The 18,998-nt window shown below is 40.5% G+C and overlaps 2 protein-coding genes and 1 non-coding gene across 3 annotated transcripts in view; 1 reads left to right on the top strand and 2 right to left on the bottom strand.

Moving 5' to 3' along the window:
* Positions 1-1,916, bottom strand: part of LOC141656488 (polyubiquitin) — a 36,822-nt gene extending 34,906 nt beyond the window's left edge. The window contains exon 1 of the mRNA XM_074463397.1: positions 1,822-1,916. The gene's annotated coding sequence lies outside the window, so the exon portion shown is untranslated. The remainder of the gene's footprint in view (positions 1-1,821) is intronic.
* Positions 35-1,955, bottom strand: LOC141656487 (polyubiquitin). Its single transcript, XM_074463396.1, has 2 exons — positions 1,822-1,955; positions 35-1,158 (listed from the first exon to the last, which is right to left on the bottom strand). The coding sequence occupies exon 2, from the start codon at positions 1,156-1,158 to the stop codon at positions 241-243; it is 918 nt and encodes a 305-aa protein (XP_074319497.1). The 5' UTR covers positions 1,822-1,955; the 3' UTR covers positions 35-240.
* Positions 1,956-18,593: 16,638 nt separating this feature from the next.
* Positions 18,594-18,700, top strand: LOC141658019 (small nucleolar RNA R71). Its single transcript, XR_012548930.1, has one exon. It is a non-coding gene; the product is annotated as a small nucleolar RNA R71 (small nucleolar RNA).
* The last annotated feature ends 298 nt before the right edge of the window (positions 18,701-18,998 follow it).

Below are 18,998 nucleotides of genomic sequence, written 5' to 3'. Positions count from 1 at the left end.
GCAAACTTAATTGACTGAAACATAAGCAAACAGATTAGCACAAACGGAACAATTTATTCACAAACGAACTTGAAACTTGCACAGATAAAGCACCAGTCATTTGCTGATGCACACATACTGAAAAATAAACCAACCATAGTTCACAGATTATAGAAACCAGCTTCCCAAACACAGTACCAAACACTACCAACATCAACCAGCTTCCCAAACACAGACCGAAACGCCGGTACACCAACAAGCTTAGAAACCGCCACGAAGACGGAGGACAAGGTGGAGGGTAGATTCCTTCTGAATATTATAGTCAGCCAAAGTGCGCCCATCCTCCAACTGTTTTCCAGCAAAGATCAACCTCTGCTGATCCGGAGGGATCCCTTCCTTGTCCTGGATCTTCGTCTTCACATTGTCAATAGTGTCCGAACTCTCGACCTCCAAGGTGATAGTCTTGCCAGTCAATGTCTTGACGAAAATCTGCATCCCACCCCTCAGACGCAACACCAAATGGAGTGTCGACTCCTTCTGAATGTTGTAATCAGCAAGGGTGCGCCCGTCCTCGAGTTGCTTTCCAGCGAAGATCAATCTCTGCTGGTCTGGGGGAATTCCTTCCTTATCCTGGATCTTAGTCTTCACATTGTCAATGGTATCAGAACTCTCAACCTCCAGGGTGATGGTCTTTCCAGTCAATGTCTTGACGAAAATCTGCATACCACCACGGAGACGGAGGACCAAATGGAGAGTGGACTCCTTCTGGATATTGTAGTCTGCAAGAGTACGGCCGTCTTCTAGCTGCTTTCCAGCAAAGATCAATCTCTGCTGGTCTGGGGGAATTCCCTCCTTATCCTGGATTTTGGTCTTAACGTTGTCAATGGTATCAGAACTCTCAACCTCAAGGGTGATGGTCTTGCCGGTCAAGGTCTTGACAAAGATTTGCATACCACCACGCAGACGGAGGACAAGGTGGAGAGTAGACTCTTTTTGGATGTTGTAGTCGGCGAGGGTTCGGCCGTCTTCGAGTTGCTTACCAGCGAAGATCAAACGTTGCTGGTCTGGGGGAATTCCCTCCTTGTCTTGGATTTTGGTTTTGACATTGTCGATTGTGTCGGAGCTCTCAACCTCGAGAGTGATTGTCTTGCCGGTGAGAGTCTTAACGAAGATTTGCATCTGATCATACAAATTACGAGAGTGAATCAGCAATCGCGTGACAAAATTGACATTTTAATTGTTTAAGAAAAGATCAATTGCAGGAAACTAAACAACTGAAACCCTACCTACTAGTATGAGACTAGAGACAAAATTATGCGTATTTACAAATTATTAATCAAAACCAGATCATCCGACTAATAATCATCAACCTACAAATTAATAACGAGCTAATCTACAATTTAACAACGCGCTATTGTTCAAATTAACGACAAAATCAGTTTGATTAGCAAATTAACAGCGACATCAGTTTGATTCCAGCTAATCGACAAATTAACAACGAAATTTAATTGATTTTCTTACTAATCGACAAAATTAACATCAAAATATGCTTGATTATCTCGCAAATTAACAAATTAGCGAAGAAATTTCTTCAATTAATTTATCAATTGACAAATTAAAAACGAATGCACAAAATTGAAGCTAAATCATAAAGTCCAATGAAATCAATTAGCAAATTGAGCGACCAGACGTTCTACCGAATACCGTAAAGGCGTAAACCCTAAATCAATACCTAAACTTAACAATTTAATCTATTAATTAATACGCCTCAAGCAAAATAGAACAACGATTTAGAACATGCGTTAGAAAAACCGGAAATTTAATTAGAGATAAAGATTATACCTTGGATGAGGAAGGAGAAAATTAGGAGTAGATTTGGAGAAATTTGTTGAAGAAGAAGATTATAATGATGAGAATTAATCAAATTGTGAAGGATGAGATACTTGGGGGAGAAATTGCGAGTATTTAAAGAGATTATTAGACCTAGTTGTGCTAAGAAACACGTCGCTCTAACCAATTAGAGATTGAAACGTCACGGTTGGTAGGACGTGGCTTGACCTAGCCCTCACGTCTTTCCATTCCCTTTCTTGAATGTTTGATTGATTTTGAGTTTGAGACGGTCCAACAAGTTAACGGAGATTCTCACGGTGTTAACTTGTTTGGTGGAATAGGAGAATTATCTTTTTTTTTGGTTGAGATTTTATTTAATTTTTAGAAATAAGAATCTTTAAAATTGAGCTCTAAGCAAGTGTTTCTAGTACAAATACTATCCTACAACCAGTTGTATACTAACATTGCAAAACCGCCTCAAAGTTGTTGAACTATTACACAAAGTTGTTGAGCTATTTTACAAGTTATTGAACTATTTTACGAAGTTATCGAGTTTAATAATTATTCTGTTAAATTCAATAACTTTGTACCATAACTCGATAATTTTGTTAATAAAGCTCGACAACTTTGTAACAAAGCTCAACTACATTTAATAAGTTGTATATACAACCAGTTGTATAATACATTAACTGGTGTTTCTAGTTGGGTGTAGACGTGTAGTTCACAAATACTATCCTACAATTAGTTGTATAATAGCTATGTACAACCACGTCAAAGTTATCGAGTTTTCACACAAAGTTGTTGAGTTATTTTACAAGTTATTGAGCTATTTTACGAAGTTATTGAGCTTAATAATTATTCTGTTAAGCTCAACAACTTTGTATCATAACTCGATAAGTTTGTTAATAGAGTTCGACAACTTTGTAACAAAGCTCTACAACACTGAATAAGTTGTATATATAACCGGTCGTATAATACATTAATTGGGTGTAGTTGGGGAATTTGGTATGGGATCAGATTTGTTTGGACGACAGACATGGGTCAGACTGAACATGTAAATACTAAATACTCTGTGTTATGGTAAAAATGAAAATTTTTGTAGTGAAATAATTGAATTTATAAAACCAGAAGTGTGGTTGTATACAATAATTTACAGTTGTTTAACTTATTCTCATTAAGAAGTCGCGACAATTGATTTTCCTCCTTTTGATCGTCTTCCTATCCTTCGGGGAAAATTCCGGGAGTTGCAACTCCTCATTTTTTTTCTTGTTAAGTTATTTATTTATGGGGCCTAGCCCCTTAAATGTACCCAAAAAAAGAGTAAGAAATTAGATTAACAAACACAAGGAAATTACGAGTTACGACCTACTTAATCGCAAATTATTGTCGAAAAATTATACGAAGTATCACAATTTGATTTAATGATTTACTAGTGCAAATCCCGTGCATAAATGCATGATTTTTTTAGATCGAGATGTTAAAGAGCTTAGCAAATAAAGATGATAAATTTAAAGGGAATTTAAATATTTACACACTATGGATAAGAGATATTAAATTAAAGTGGAATAATCAATCAATCAATCAATACATACATATATATAAAGCAGAAACTTTTCGAGCGATATTAGAGAGTCCAACTTTTATAGAAATCCTAACAAGAGTAGATTTCGAAAAAAATTAAATAAATAAAGTTATCCTAATAAAAGTAGATTTCTTAGTATTTAAAACAAAATTTAATAAAATTATCCTAATATAAGTAGATCAAATATATTTTAATAAAATTATCCTAATATAAATATAAAATTATCAAACAGATAATCAATATCAATACATCTATCTATCTATTCTATCTATATTAATAAAGGAAGCTTTTTTCGAGCGATTACAGAGAGTCCAATTTTCGTGAAAGACTAATAAGCTACTAAAAAATTAAAATTAAAATATTTAATTAATCTAATTTATTTATAACCAATTAAAATTAGAGTCTCAAGTTTTACGAACTACAAACATCAATTAAAAACTTAATAATTATCACTAAACTATTTAATTAATCTTATATATGCACATACACGTTTTTGAGTCATCCTCCATGTCTTCATCAGTGATGGTTTCTTGGGTTTCGATTGGACTAGGACAGTATAAGATAAAACTTTCGAATACTAGATATAATTGTAAACGTTTTTAATTGGAAGTACAATTGCTACCTTTACTATGTATAAATATAGTTTTTCTAGACTCCTCGCTCTCACCCATAATTTTGATGTTCACGTTTTTTTTTCATATACTTCGTGGTAGATTTGTTTGTCTTTTGCAATATAGTTGTTTCTACTATTAGTTAACGAGTTGTGCATGCATCTATATGTATTTGATATTTGTTATGCTTTTGGGTATTTACTTTTACGTATAAATTGTTTTAAGTGTAATCATATTAACTGATTTTTTTATTGTGGCCAGATTGTTGTGCATACTCCAACAGGAGATGGGTAGCTAGAGTAAAATATAAATAGAGAAGGTATGCACTATATTTTAGGATTGTTTTAATTGTGACCATATTAACTAATTTCTTCTTATTGTGGTCAGATTGTTGTGCATACTTCTACGGGAGATGGAAAGAGTAAAATATAAATAGAGAAGGTATGCACTGTATTTTAGAATTGTAAGCAGTTTTTTTTAGACACCCATTTGATACTTCAAGTATTTTAACTAATTATGCGTCTAACCTCCCTCCAAAAAGGCAATTACTCATCTAACCATTGAAAAATTCAACAATATATTTTAACAAAAAATAACTTTATTTAGTTAATTAATTACCAGGATATAAAGTAAGTATGTCCACAACTCTATGCTAACCCAAGCAGAAGCAGAAGCGGAAGGCTTTGTTTGATCTCTATTTTATGCGCCATTAAAATTAGGTATTTTCATCATTGTCCAAAATTCTATTGTAATTTATTATCATAGAAAAATTCTTGTGTTTTTCGGGAAGACTGTCTTCCTTACCCCTAAGCCTTTATAATACTTTTATTTGGTGGATTGCCTTTAGATATAAAGAGTTGAGACCGGTCCTTTCGGAGGATAAGTGTTTTTCTTTATCATAACGTTTGTGTATATATTGTCTTACTTTCATACAAGTTCACTCCCTTATCACCTATAAACAAATTCTTATACCCAGAATTTGGATAGTGCATAATTTTAAGATCTAATGTAAATCCTATTTACATCTTAAAAATAAACAAAATTTTATACCTAGAACTTAGATAGTGTATAATTCAACTTCTCCACGTAAGTTTCATTCTTAATGTGCATTCCATAGATTCATTCAGTTTATCAGATGGATCGTCTCAATGTAAGACCGTCTCACGCAATAACTAACAAAATTATAAAAATAGCTAGAAACAAGGCAACAATTGGCTTAATCAAGTAACGTTACCTAAAATTTAGGTCCTTCACAAAATTTTGGGACTCGGTATAGCCAATTGAGTTCGAAGAATATTTGTAATAAATAATTCCATATTGAGAGGGAATATAAGAGTTTGGTTTAACGTAATAATATCAGCCTTTGCTTCCACTAACACATATTCTTTTATTTTACTTCAATACGGACATGACATTCCGCATTCAAGTAATCAAGTATTGAAAATCGGTAAGTCTCACTTAAGAATTATTCGTCTTAAGTATCAAACGGATTAAGTACATACCACTTGATATTGCCGTCTTAAATGAAATTTTTTGATCGACAATAGTCAAGTATAGTTACGGGAGTGTTTTGAGATATTAGAAAAGACATAAATAAATAATTTGTAAGAGTCCTAAATAGGGTTACGGCCTTAACGGAAAGACCAACCAAACTCATTTAAACCTGCAACTTTTGATATTGAAAGTAATACAATTAAGATAAAAGTACTAACTTCATAATTCAATTTATACAAGTCATTTAATTTTATGCATTACACATGCATGTAAAATGATAATTTTATCGGGAAGCAAAATTCATCGCGATCATGATTATACTTCTTACTTAATTTTCAAAAGATAAAGAATAATTCATGAATTTGATCCAATGTAAAATCCATTTAATTTAAATAAATTTAGAAGTAGATTATTCAAGCATATGACTAGGAATTTGATGGTATCAAGTTATACCTCGCAAGTGCACGATTTTATCGTTGTACACTATTAAGGGTCGATCCCACAAGGAGTTGAAAAGATTACTAATTGTTCTAATCCGATCGTTTAGCTAAGTCGAAAATAAAAGATGATGGTTGATATACTAATGCTACCTAAAATGAAATGAAGCGCAATCTAAACAAAAGCAAGGTAAATGAGCAACAACGAAAGATAAGTTGTAATTCAAATGATTAAAAAGGCCTAGGACTCGGTTCTTCCCAAACTATTCGCAATTCCACATAATTAAATCTCTAGGCTAATCACAAGGGTAGTTAGGTGAGGAGGTGACAGCTCTAATTCGCCTAAGACCCCCCTCTCGGGTTCGAAATAGGACACTAGCTCTACCCACCAACCCCCCTCTCGGGTTCGAAGGTCGGAATCCCTAACTCTATACCCGACTACCCCAAAAACATGCATTTTCCCAAGGTAGTCCGATAATTGCTAAGGTCATTAAGCCCCATCAATTCCCGGGTCATCCCACTCCCTCTCTCGAGGGTCGATTTCAAACGCTAGATTAGAGGTGTCCTACCCCGGTTCTCCCTTTCGGTCTCAACCGGGGTCAACAATAGGGTCAAAACTCGGGTATCCAAATCACAACCTAACCAACTCTCGTTGGTGGTCAAGGGTCGTAAGTCAACACTACCCAAGAGTCAACCCATAACCCAAGTCAATCCTCTAAACTACCCTCACCAATTTCCCCAAATAATTAGCCTTTATGAAATTCAATTAATGAAATTACTCATGTTTGGTCAAACCGAGCCCTAGTGGAAGACTACTCACTAATCATGGTCCTAATTGCAAAATAAACAATAAAGATGGAAACTTTGGTCACAAACATGGTGAGAAGATGAAATTCAATACTAAGCATGCAACAATCTAACAATGGTGTAAGGAAAGATGATTTAATCTAATTATGAGAGTGATTAAGCCTAAAGACACAATTTTTAACTAAATCAACTCAAAGATTAAGTCTTTGAGGACAACTACCCAAGGATGAACAAAAGAAAGAGAAACAAAGGAAAGATCAACAATAAAAAGATGAACAATGATGAAATTAACAACAACAAACAAACAACACCAACAATCTTAACATAAACAATCAAACAAACATAAAAGAAGAACAAAAATGTAAACAAATGAAGATATGTAGAGAATTAATACCAACAAAATAGTGAAAGAGGAATTTAGATAGAAATAATAAAGAAGGAAATCCTTCAATCTTCTTACAAACCCAAATTCAATCACTAATTGATTGAAGAACTACTTTAATTAAGGAAAGATTAACAAAGAGATTAAGAAAGTTTAAAGCTTGAAAGGGTAAAAATTCTGGATCTAGGGTTGTGTGTACAAAAGGGTTTAAGAGGGTGTATTTATAGGTTCTACAAGGATTAGGACAGAAATTGAAATGGGCTTTGAAACACGTGTGTGCGCTCCCCGTACGGTCAACCTTAGGTCTGGGTGCTTTGGGAGATCTCTGAAGTTTTGAACAATTTTTGAAGTCATCAGTGTGCACGGCCGGTCAACCGCCGCCATGGCCACTTGACGGGCCGGGGCAGCTTTGACTTTGAAGATTGACTTTTTGCCTTGGAGGAACTCCCACGGCTTTAGCCAGGCCAGGCCGTCGTTGACCTACCGGGAGATTCTGTAACTTTCTTCCAATTCCTTTGTTTCTTCAAAATGTGTCTTCCTACCGGCCGACCGCCGCCACCCACAGGGGATGCTTCTCCACACTTCTTCCTTCATTTTCCTTGTAAATGTACTCCCAGCCGGCTGGCCGGCTGCCGGCCTACCGGCTGAGGGTACTCCTCAGCACAATTTCCTTCATCTTTCATGCATAGCTTGGAAGTCCCGTCTTTCTAGCTTCATTTCGCCCGTTCCCGCCTCAATTTCTGCAAGGGGGCCAAAGTGTTATAGTGAAGGGAATCGGGACTACAATCGAGAGTAAAGGGGGTACAAAACCGCCTTAAATGGGGTCGAATATGCATGAAAATAGAGGGAAAAAGAGTGCAAAATGGTCCTATATCAAACCTCCCCACACTTGAACCTTACTCGTCCCCGAGTAAGTCCTCAACCAATTGCACAAAGCATTATTATGATAGATATGGAGAGTGGATGCACAATATAAGCATCACTCGACTAAACTATTACTTAAGCCGATCGAGTATTAGCGCACTCAACGCCCCTTCAACTCACAATTTGACACCCATGAGGGGAGGGTGCCCTATTGCAAGGCAAGTTGGGTCTTGCTACAAAACTTTTGACACATTCATCATGAAAGCACGTAATCAACAAATAGAATGCATCTAACAAAATGATCCACTTTCCTCATCTAAGTGGTCGGATTTTTCAAATAACAAAACATGGTCTCGGTCGAGTACTGTCTCGGAAGTGCCAATTGAGGTGCCAACCCCCTAAATGTGACAAAAGCAACCCTTGTGTGACCAATGCTCAAGAAACAAATTCAAGAGCGGGGAAAGGGAAGAAAGGGCAAGTCCGCCGAGAATTACAAGGCCGACACAAGATTCGACCAAAGGACCCATGACTAAGGGGACCAAGGCAACGACATCCTCACGGTTTTCACTCGTCACTCAATTAAAGAACAAGGTGATTTTTGTGACAAAAAGCAATCCAAAATCACTCAACTAACTCGACTAGCGAAAACGTGCCCGCAATCTAATGTGTAAAACCGTCCTATGTCCAATGAAATGCAAACAATGGGAAAAATGCACAAAACATGAAGCAAGGGTTTCAACGGGGCTAAGGAGAAGGCCGAAACGGGATTGGTGCAAGCACCATTTAGACATGTGGGGCTCAAATCAAGAATCGTCGACACATCACATCCCATTTCTTATTGCAACACATGAGACACGTCTATGCCCTAACATAGCAATGATGACCAAAACTATGCAAAAATTGCATAAACCCAACTCAAGTAGGAAAAATTTGATAAAACTCCTTTTATTTCAACAAATGGTAACGTCTACACCGTAACAACGACTCGGTTTCCCAAGCCATGCAAAAAATGTGTAAACCCGACTCATCTTTGAAAAAACATCAATTTGCCCCTTTTTATTTAGCAACGGCTTTTTCTACCCCATTAAATGATGAGTTGGGGTGTTGCTTTGCCTTTTTCTTTTCTTTATAACATATATACAACATGACTTACTATTTTTTTCATTTTTTCACGACATTTTCTCTTTTCTATTTTGCTTTTTCATTACAATTTACCTCTTATTTTATATACAACACCAAATGTAGACAAAATTTTCGACCCAATGGACATGTACTTCGTCCATCACCAAATTCCGACTCCACCACCTAGACACTTCTACAAATCATGACCCATTCTTGATTAAGGAGGGGTGTTTTTGGGATGTAGCTCTTTTAGTGGGTATGCCAAAAGGAATAGGCTAAGGCTCAGAGGGGTGAATCAAAAAGGAAATCAATGCAAGGGAGAAAACATGGCTATTTGGCTATTGTGAGGTTCATACAAACTGATTTTTTTTTTTTTTTTTTTTTTTTTTATTATTATTATGTGCACAAAAATGTAATGCAATTTCATGGTCTAAGGACGATGCGACACACTTATGCGTAGTGATGTGACACGCCTCGCGAGGAGGCCTACTCTCAAACCTAGATGAGGGCGGGGTATGAATGTACCCACCCTAGGAGGCTCTATCCTTACCCTTGAGTAGCTAAGTCGAGCCAAAGGTCTAGTCTACGGCCCTAGGTCTCACAAGGTTGGTCTAAACTCTTTGGTCAAGCCCTCCTTCCTCGGCTAACTAAGAGGCCACGGGTGCGAGTCACGAGGAGGGGAAAGGCACGATTGGGCACATTAGTTCATCATGGGGGTACTTGGTTCCCTTCCTTTGACCATGTTCTTCCTTAAAAGCTTATTTACAAACTCAATGCAAAAGAAAGAAATGCAACAAGTATTTACATGTGAACAAATGCATGCGGAAATTCAAACAAACATGAAATGAAACGTGCAACAAATTGGCTAAACCTAGCAGCACATCAACACCAAAATTCCAAACGGTCTCCCAAGGAGACACCCAAAGCAACAAAATTCCCATCCTCCTTCAAAATATCAAAGATACCAAAAAGAAAGAATAGTAAAAGGAGCAATAGATAGGAAGGATTATACCAAGCGGTCTTCTAGCTCCTTTTTGCCTCAGGTGGTCAATGTGCCAAGCCAAAAGGTTAGACAAAACATATATATACAATGCAATTTTTTTGAATTTTTCCGAAATTTTTCGATTTTTAGGCATTTTCTCTAATTTATAAACATTTACAAATATAAACAAATATGCACAAGAGTGGATATTTCCCTCCCCACACTTGAGATGTACATTGTCCTCAATGGACAAAAGCATAGGGAGAGAAGGGAAATAAATGAACATATTTTTTGATTTTTGATTTTTCAAAGGGAAAATAACATATTTTTGTGATTTTTGGTTTTGAAAAATTAAAAGGACATATTTTTGGTTTTTTTTGATATGAAAACTCCCTCCCCACACTTATTTATTTACATTACTTCCAAATGGAAATAAATGTGTGGAGGGAGTACAAATTAAAAGACAAGTTTTTGTTGTTTTTTTTTAGGCCCTCCCCACACTTATTTATAGACATGGGAGGGCATATTTAGTGAAAGAAAATAACATGTTTTTGGTGTTTTTGTCATTTTTCAATTTTTAGTTGGTTTTTATTTTGAAAATGCAATGCATGCTCTATTCTATATGCTAAATTGAAATGACAATGCAAATTATGCTAAGTGAATGCAATTACTAAATGTGACAATATATTACAAAATTGAAATCTAATGCAATCCTATATGATGCAACTAAATGCTTTATCAACTAAATGCATGCGAAAAATTTAAACATGAATGAGAAATTTGGATAAAAGGGAGGAATCATACTTGTCATTTGGAAGAAGAAGTAGAGCCCTCATTACTAGGCTCTACTCAAAGTCATCATCACCATCACCGTCTCCATCTTCATCTCCATCACCATCACCTTGAACTCCCCCGAACTCGGAGTCACGGATGAAATCGTCCGCGTTCAAGTGGACATCCGAGCTAAAATCCTCCATGGCTTGGCTCATACCAACAAACATCTCCGGGTGCCCTCCGGCACCACTAGACCCGCCCTCTTGGAAGATTGAAGGGGCACCCCCGAACCACCTCGCGTCATGTCCCTCCCCTTGGGTGGTAGGCGGGGTGGGAAAGACCGGGGCACTAAAATAGTCGGGCCGCAAGTTAATATCGCCGTACTTGAAGGTCCCATCTTCCGGATGTCCACCATCCGGGAATAAATAGTAGGAGGGGTGAAGGCCGGAGGGGTGTTTGTATTGGTTCCTCATACAATCATCATAGACCGGGAATTGACCAAGAGAATGGTCATAGTAAATCCGGTCAAGTCTTTGTTGAAGGCCATGCCGCTCATTTGCGGCGTTTGTCATATTAATCTTCATCTCCGCCATGAAGGAAATGAGGTCGGCATGGAGAGGGGGTGATTGTTGTTGTTGTTGACTGGAGGACCCCTCTCCTTGTTGCAAGGGGCCGGGGACAAAAGGAGTAGTCGGTGTGGCATACCGCAAGGTGGACCTTGCGGGAATGATGGGTCGGCCACGAGCATACCGAAGGTTAGGGTTAATTTGTTGGGGGATGGAGGGATCTTCAAGATTTTCAATCTCAAGCAAGTAATATTCTTGGTTAGGCACTACTTTCATTTTGTCGGGGTTGGGAAGAGGGATAGAATTTCGATCAACTCCATCAACCCGAATTTGCCAATAGTCTAGGCCATCATTCGGGTTGGTCTTCAACCAACCGAGGTTGTGGTGGATATAATTTTTGAACAACATTGTATCACCAATCATAGAACGCAAGCCACCCAAGTTGACCCTCCGATTGAGCCTCTTCAACAAATGGGTGATGAGTCCACCCACGACAACGGCCGTATTAGAGGCCGGAGAATTGCTAAGCCGTTGTAAAGTAAGGGCCAAATGGTGGGCAATGTCAATTTTGAAAGTAGTTGGGTTGGAACGAAGGTAAGAGCCGAGAATTTCCAATTCCTCCGTTCTGAAATTATGATTTTCCTCTCGGCCAAAGATGGTCCAACCCATGTACCTATGCCAAACCCGGATAGCCGCATTGTGGACAGTGTTGGCGGCTCTCTTGACCCCCTTAACATCATCTAAACCCGTAATAGCCTTCCATAAGGCCCCATGGTCAAATGTCTCGGGTGCCTTGTGAGGAGGGCTAGTGTCAAGCCCAAAATGGGATGCGAAGGTCGGAAGGGTCAAGGAGTAGTCCTTGTTCATCAATCTAAAGTGCAAAAAGGCTACCTTTTGGGTTTGGCGATGTTTGTCAAGACGGAGGGAGCTCAAAAACTCCCAAGTAAGACGGACATAGGTCCGCTCATGAATTCCATACATCATTTTCATTCCCACCCCATCAAATAAGTCAAGAGTAACTTGATCTAATCCTAGTTCCCGCATGGATTGACGGTCAATGAATCGGGTAGGGACAATAGGGCGTTTCTTGAACAAGACAAACTTACCTTTCATTGTGATTGAGGTGAATTGGATATCCGGGAAGTCGGGATCGGAACTCATGTCGGTCGCCGCCGCCGCTACCGCCTCCGCCTGTTGAAGAGCCAGGTCTCCTCTCCTCACTCTCTTCTTTGGGGCCATGTTTGTGATTTTGATGGTGGGTGAAAGGTTAGGAAGGGGGTTGGGGTGGTTGTTGGTGGTGGAAGGGTGGTGGAAAGGTGGTGGTTGGAGGGTTGAGGTGTGGGTAGGGTAGGGGAGGTTTGATTGAGAGTGAGAGATGAGAGAAGAATGTCGTGCAAAAATATGAGCAATTTGGGCGAATTTGAGTTCTATACACGATCAGAGAGCTCCCAGCCGGTCAGGAGACCGGCCGCCGGTCACCCGGCTGGGAGTTCGGGTGATTTTTGAAATTCCATAAAAAGATCGAAAACTCCCACCGGTCAGGACTGTGCCGGTCACCCTACTGGGAGGACACCCATTTCTCATTTTCTTCATTAGCGCATTCCCAGCCGGTGGACCGGCTGCCGGCCTGCCGGCTGGGACTTCCCTCTTAAGTAAACCTGTTAACAATCCCTCATAAGCGTACCCCCAGCCGGTGGGCCGGCTGCCGGCCTGCCGGCTGGGACTTCCCTCCAATCCAATTTGACACATTTCCAATTGTATACGTACTCCCAGTAGGTGGACATGGCCGCCGCCCTTACTGGGACTACTTTCCTTGTGTTTTCTACAAAATTCCAACAAATTTACAGGAACTTCCCAGCCGGTCAGAAGACCGGCCGCCGGTCACCCGGCTGGGACTCCCTTCATCATGATTTCTTCAATAAACCCCTTATTCCAATTCCCATCATTTATTGGCCTCGTTTTCCGTGTTTTCGACTTTCAAACCCGACTCGGGACGTCGGATAAAGGCCAATAAATGGTCAAACGCTTGTTCATCAAACAAAAACCCCAAATCTTCAACACTCATGGTCGACAACAATCAAATTGACAAGTAGTATCCATCCAAAATTCCTCAAATTCTACCTAAATGCAAGATATATACAAAGATGCATGGGTTGCCTCCCATGAAGCGCCCTTGTTTTATGTCGTAGGCTCGACGGAGTTATGAATGACAATCAATAACTTGGAATAAAAGTGGCAATTGAGCTCACATGCTTGATAATAGGGGTTCCGGCAATGTAGTGCTTTAGCCGTTGTCCATTTACCTTGAATGTTTGGTCTCCATCGGAAACTTCAACCGACCCATATGGAAAAGCCCGGACCACGGTGAAAGGCCCCGACCATTTTGACTTCAATTTTCCCGAAAAGAGCTTGAACCTTGAGTTAAAGAGGAGAACCAAGTCCCCCTCCTTGAATTCCCTCCTTATAATAGCTTTGTCATGGAACCGCTTGGTCTTTTCCTTGTACAACCTAGAGCTCTCATAAGCCTCTAGTCGGAATTCTTCAAGCTCATTGAGGTCAAGTAGCCGCTTCTCCCCAGCGCTCTTTAAGTCAAAGTTAAGTAGACGGATGGCCCAATGTGCCTTGTGCTCCAACTCAACCGGTAAATGACAAGGCTTACAGACACCAACCGAACGGTGAAGTTCCTATTGGTGTTTTAAAAGCGGTCCGGTAAGCCCACAATGCATCGTTGAGCTTGGTAGACCAATCTTTCCGCGACCGGCTCACGGTCTTTTCGAGGATCATCTTGATTTCACGGTTAGAGATTTCGGCTTGGCCGTTGGCTTGTGGGTGATAGGCAAGGCTCCGCCTATGTTGCACCCCATGCTTCTTGAGTAAAGCATCAAGAGTCCTCTCTCGGAAATGAGTTCCACGGTCACTTATCACAATTCGTGGGACTCCAAACCGGGGGAATATGATTGTCTCCATGAGCTTGGTCACGGATTTTGCGTCACAAGTCTTTGTTGGAATTGCTTCGACCCATTTGCTCACGTAGTCCACCGCAACAAGAATATACTCATTCCCATTTGATGAGGGAAAAGGGCCTTGATAGTCAATGCCCCATACATCGAATAACTCCACCTCAAGTATGTAGTTCATTGGCATTTCATGCCTCTTTGAAATGTTACCACTTCTTTGACACTTGTCACACTTCTTGACGTAGGTGGCCACGTCGTGAAATAGGGAAGGCCAAAAGAATCCACATTGGAGCACCCTCGCGGCGGTTTTTCGTGAACTACCATGCCCTCCACTTGGCATGTCGTGGCAATGAGAGATTATGGGTTGAACTTCTTCATTGGGGATGCATCTTCTAATTATCCCGTCGGCACAAGCTTTGTAGAGACACGGTTCTTCCCAAAAATATTGCTTAAGGTCATGGAAGAATTTCTTTCTCTTATGGGAATCATAACCGTGTGGGATGACCCCGGATACCAAATAATTTACATAGTCCGCGTACCACGGGGTGTCCATCAAAGCTAGTGCGAATAGTTGATCATCCGGTAATGTGTCATCAATCGGCAATCCATCCTTATCCTTGACATGTAGTAGCCGAGAAAGATGATCGGCTACCACATTTTCTACACCTTTCTTGTCTCTAATCTCGATATCGAACTCTTGCAACAATAGTATCCACCGAATCAAGCGGGGCTTTGACTCCTTCTTGATTAGCAAGTGTCTCAATGCCGTGTGATCGGTGTGCACAATTACCTTAGAGCCCACCAAATAAGAACGAAACTTGTTCATGGCATATATGACCGCCAAAAGCTCCTTTTCGGTGGTAGTGTAATGTGATTGAGCTTCATCCAAAGTCTTGCTTGCATAATATATGGCATGGAGTTTACCATTCTTCTTTTGTCCTAGCACCGCTCCCACCGCCACATCACTAGCATCGCACATCAACTCAAAAGGTTCTCCCCAAGTGGGAGGTTGCATGATTGGAGCGGTGATGAGAGCTTCCTTCAACCTATTGAATGCATCCAAACACTCATTAGTAAATTCAAATGGCACATCTTTTCCAAGCAACAAAGTTAAAGGTCGGGCAATCAAAGAAAAATCCTTAATGAATCTCCGGTAAAAACCGGCATGCCCAAGAAAACTCCGAATTCCTTTTACATTAGTGGGAGGGGGTAGCGTTTTGATCACCTCAATCTTGGCTTGATCAACTTCCAAGCCCTTACTTGACACTACATGACCCAAAACGACCCCGGATGTCACCATGAAGTGACATTTCTCCCAATTCAAGACTAGACCACTCTCTTGACATCTTTTCAAGACCTTACCCAAATTAGCTAGACATCCATCAAATGAGGTGCCTACGACCGAGAAGTCGTCCATAAACACCTCCATGATATTCTCGACATATTCGGAAAATATAGCTAGCATGCATCTTTGAAATGTGGCCGGCGCATTGCAAAGCCCAAAGGGCATGCGCCTATAAGCAAAGGTGCCGAATGGGCACGTGAATGTGGTCTTTTCTTGGTCATTAGGGTGAATCGGGATTTGGAAAAACCCCGAAAACCCATCAAGGTAGCAAAAGTGAGAATGTTGGGCAAGTCTTTCCAACATTTGGTCAAGGAAAGGGAGGGGGAAATGGTCTTTCCTAGTTGCCTTGTTGAGGCGCCTATAGTCGATACACATTCTCCACCCGGTAGTGACTCTTGTAGGAATTAGTTCATTCTTATCATTGGTGACTACCGTGACCCCGCCCTTCTTCGGCACAACATGCACCGGGCTCACCCATGCACTATCGGAGATAGGGTAAATTATGCTTGCATCATAGAGCTTCAACACCTCCTTCCTAACCACTTCTTTCATGGCGGGGTTAAGGCGGCGTTGAGGCTCAATGGAAGATGCACTCTCATCCTCCAAATGAATGCGATGGGTGCAAAAAGAAGGGCTAATCCCCTTGATATCATCAATTGAGTACCCAATGACATCTTTGTATTTTCTCACGACATCAAGTAATTTTTGAAGTTCGGTGTCATTGAGTGCACTATTGACAATAATAGGGTAAGTATCATTAGGGCCAAGGAAAGCATGTTTAAGAGTAGAAGGAAGAGGTTTCAACTCCACTTGAGGAGGCGTAGATCTCTCCTCCTTTTTACCATCTCCTCTCAAGCTTTCAAATTCTTTGTCCGGGTCTTCTTCAATTGTTGCTTCCATAGCTAAAGCATACTCCCGGTGCTCCTTGCAATCCTTTACCTTGCCCTCAAGGAACCCTTGCAAACCCTTGTCTTCATCAAATTTCTTCATATCAACCCATTCTTCTACCACATCAATCATATAACAAGACTTTTCTTCCGAAGGCTCTTTCATAGCCTTGTTCAAGGAGAATTCAACCTTATCTTCACCCACTTGCAAAGAAAGCTTCCCATTCTTCACATCAATCATGGCACCCCCCGTAGCAAGGCAAGGGCGCCCCAATATGATGGGAATATTTGAGTCTTCGGGGATGTCCATTACATAGAAATCACATGGAAATGCAAGTTTCCCCACCTTGAGTGGGACATCCTCCACAAGACCAATAGGGTATCTTACCGACCTATCCGCAAGTTGGAGAGAAACCCTTGTTGGTGAAAGCTCATAACCTTTCAACTTCTTGAAAATTTTGAGGGGCATAAGACTAATGCTAGCCCCCAAATCACACAAAGCCCTCTCAATGTGCACGGTCCCAATCTTACAAGGAATGGAGAAACTCCCCGGGTCTTCAAGCTTTTGAGGAGCTTCATTCATGAGAATTGCACTACACTCCTTGGATAAGCTCACCGTAGTTGTTGGGCTCAAAGAGTTTTTGTTTGAGATAAGCTCCTTCAAGAACTTGCCATAGCTTGGAATCTCCTTTACGGCATCAATGAAAGGCATGGTAATGTTGATACCCTTCATCATATCCATGAACTTCCCATACTTTTGTTCAAGTTTGGCTCTTGCCAATCTTTGTGGAAAGGGGACCGGTGGTACATAAGTTCTTACCACTTGTTGTTGAGGCTCTTCAATTACCCTTGTTGGTTCATCAATCACTCTTGGAGTTTCCACAACAATTTCCACAAGCTCATCTTTTCCCTCCTTTTCTTCAATTACCTTAGGAGGTTCAACCACCATTTGAGGTTCAATGACATTGCCCGGTCTACTACTCTTCCTTTTCTTGACAAATTCCCGGTCTTCCAAATCTCTACCACTCCTCAAGTGAATAGCATTCATGGTTTTCGGATTTTCCTCGGTTTTACCCGGGAATTTACCTTGGGAGGCTTGTAGTTGGCTCATTTGGGTAGCCAATTGGGAGATTTGGTTGTCCGTCATTCGTTGAGAGGCTTGCATTTGGGTTCTAAGTTGGTTGATGGAGGTGGTTGTCTCTTCTTGTTTTTGGGTGGTATGGTTGATGAATTGTGTTTGATGATTCATCATTTGTTCCATCATGAGTTACATGTTTGACTTTGGTTGGGTGGGTTGTTGGAATGGTTGGGTGGTTTGTTGGAATGGTTGGGTGGTTGGTGGGTTAAGTGATTGAAATTGTTGTCTAGGTTGGAAGGTTCTTCCTTGGAAACCCGGTGGACCTTGATTGAATGTTGTGTTTTGTTTTTGAGTTTGGAAGTTTGGTTGTTGTGACTTTTGTTGGAAGGTTGGGTTTTGGACATTTTGAGAGCCATAAGAGAAGTTTGGGTGGGCTCTCAATCCCGGGTGATATTGGTTGTTGTTAAACGCTTGCTTGGCCGGACTAGACTCCCATATCCCGTTCACTTGCTCCATACAACTTCCATCTCCAACCACCAAAGGACACTCATTGGGTGGGTGTCCTTGGTCTCCACAAAGCTCACAACTATAGACTTGGTTCCTCATACAAGAATTGCTAGATGTTTTGCTTGAGCTCATCAAGGCAACTTGTTGCTTAAGCTCTTCTATCATCTCTTTCACTTCCACATTGTTGGCCGATTCGACCGTTGACTTCCCTTTCCTCTTGTGCCTATCATTGTTCCAATGAAAGGTACGAGAAGCCATTTCTTCAATTAGCTCTTTCGCCGTCTTGTGGTCTATCTTATCCAAGGCTCCTTCCCGAGCCCGAATCAAGGTTCATCTTCATATCATTGTTTAACCCTTCATAGAAATTGTTGATGAGCTCATCATCTCCAATACCGTGGTGAGGACATAGCCTTTGGAGGCCCTTGTACCTCTCCCATGCTTCATAAAGGGTCTCATCTTCTTGTTGGGTGAACCCTTAGAGCTCACTCTTGATTCTTGCGGTTCGTTGGGGTGGGAAATACTTGTTGAGAAAAGCCTTAGAGACATCATCCCAAGTCCGAAGAGAGTCGGGTTCACAACTTTTAAGCCATTCCTTGGCACTTCCCCTCAAAGAGTAAGGGAAAAGCCTAAGGCGTACGGCATCTTCCGTGACTCCATTGGCCTTGAACATGTCACAACTATCCAAGAACTCGTTGAGATGCTCGTTGGGGTTTTCGGTGGCTCCCCCTCCGAATTGATTCCCTTGGACAAGTTGTAGCAAGGTGGCTTTCACATCAAAATTGTTGGCTTGAATA

This window comes from Silene latifolia, chromosome 5, assembly GCF_048544455.1.
Source record: "Silene latifolia isolate original U9 population chromosome 5, ASM4854445v1, whole genome shotgun sequence".
Classification (NCBI taxonomy): Eukaryota; Viridiplantae; Streptophyta; class Magnoliopsida; order Caryophyllales; family Caryophyllaceae; genus Silene; species Silene latifolia.
Note: the sequence above shows the minus strand (reverse complement) of the source record. Positions and strands in the feature narration are given on the sequence as shown.

Excerpts from the sequence above, each read along its gene's own strand:
- LOC141656487 (XM_074463396.1), bottom strand. The coding sequence starts at position 1,158 with ATGCAAATCTTCGTTAAGACTCTCACCGGCAAGACAATCACTCTCGAG.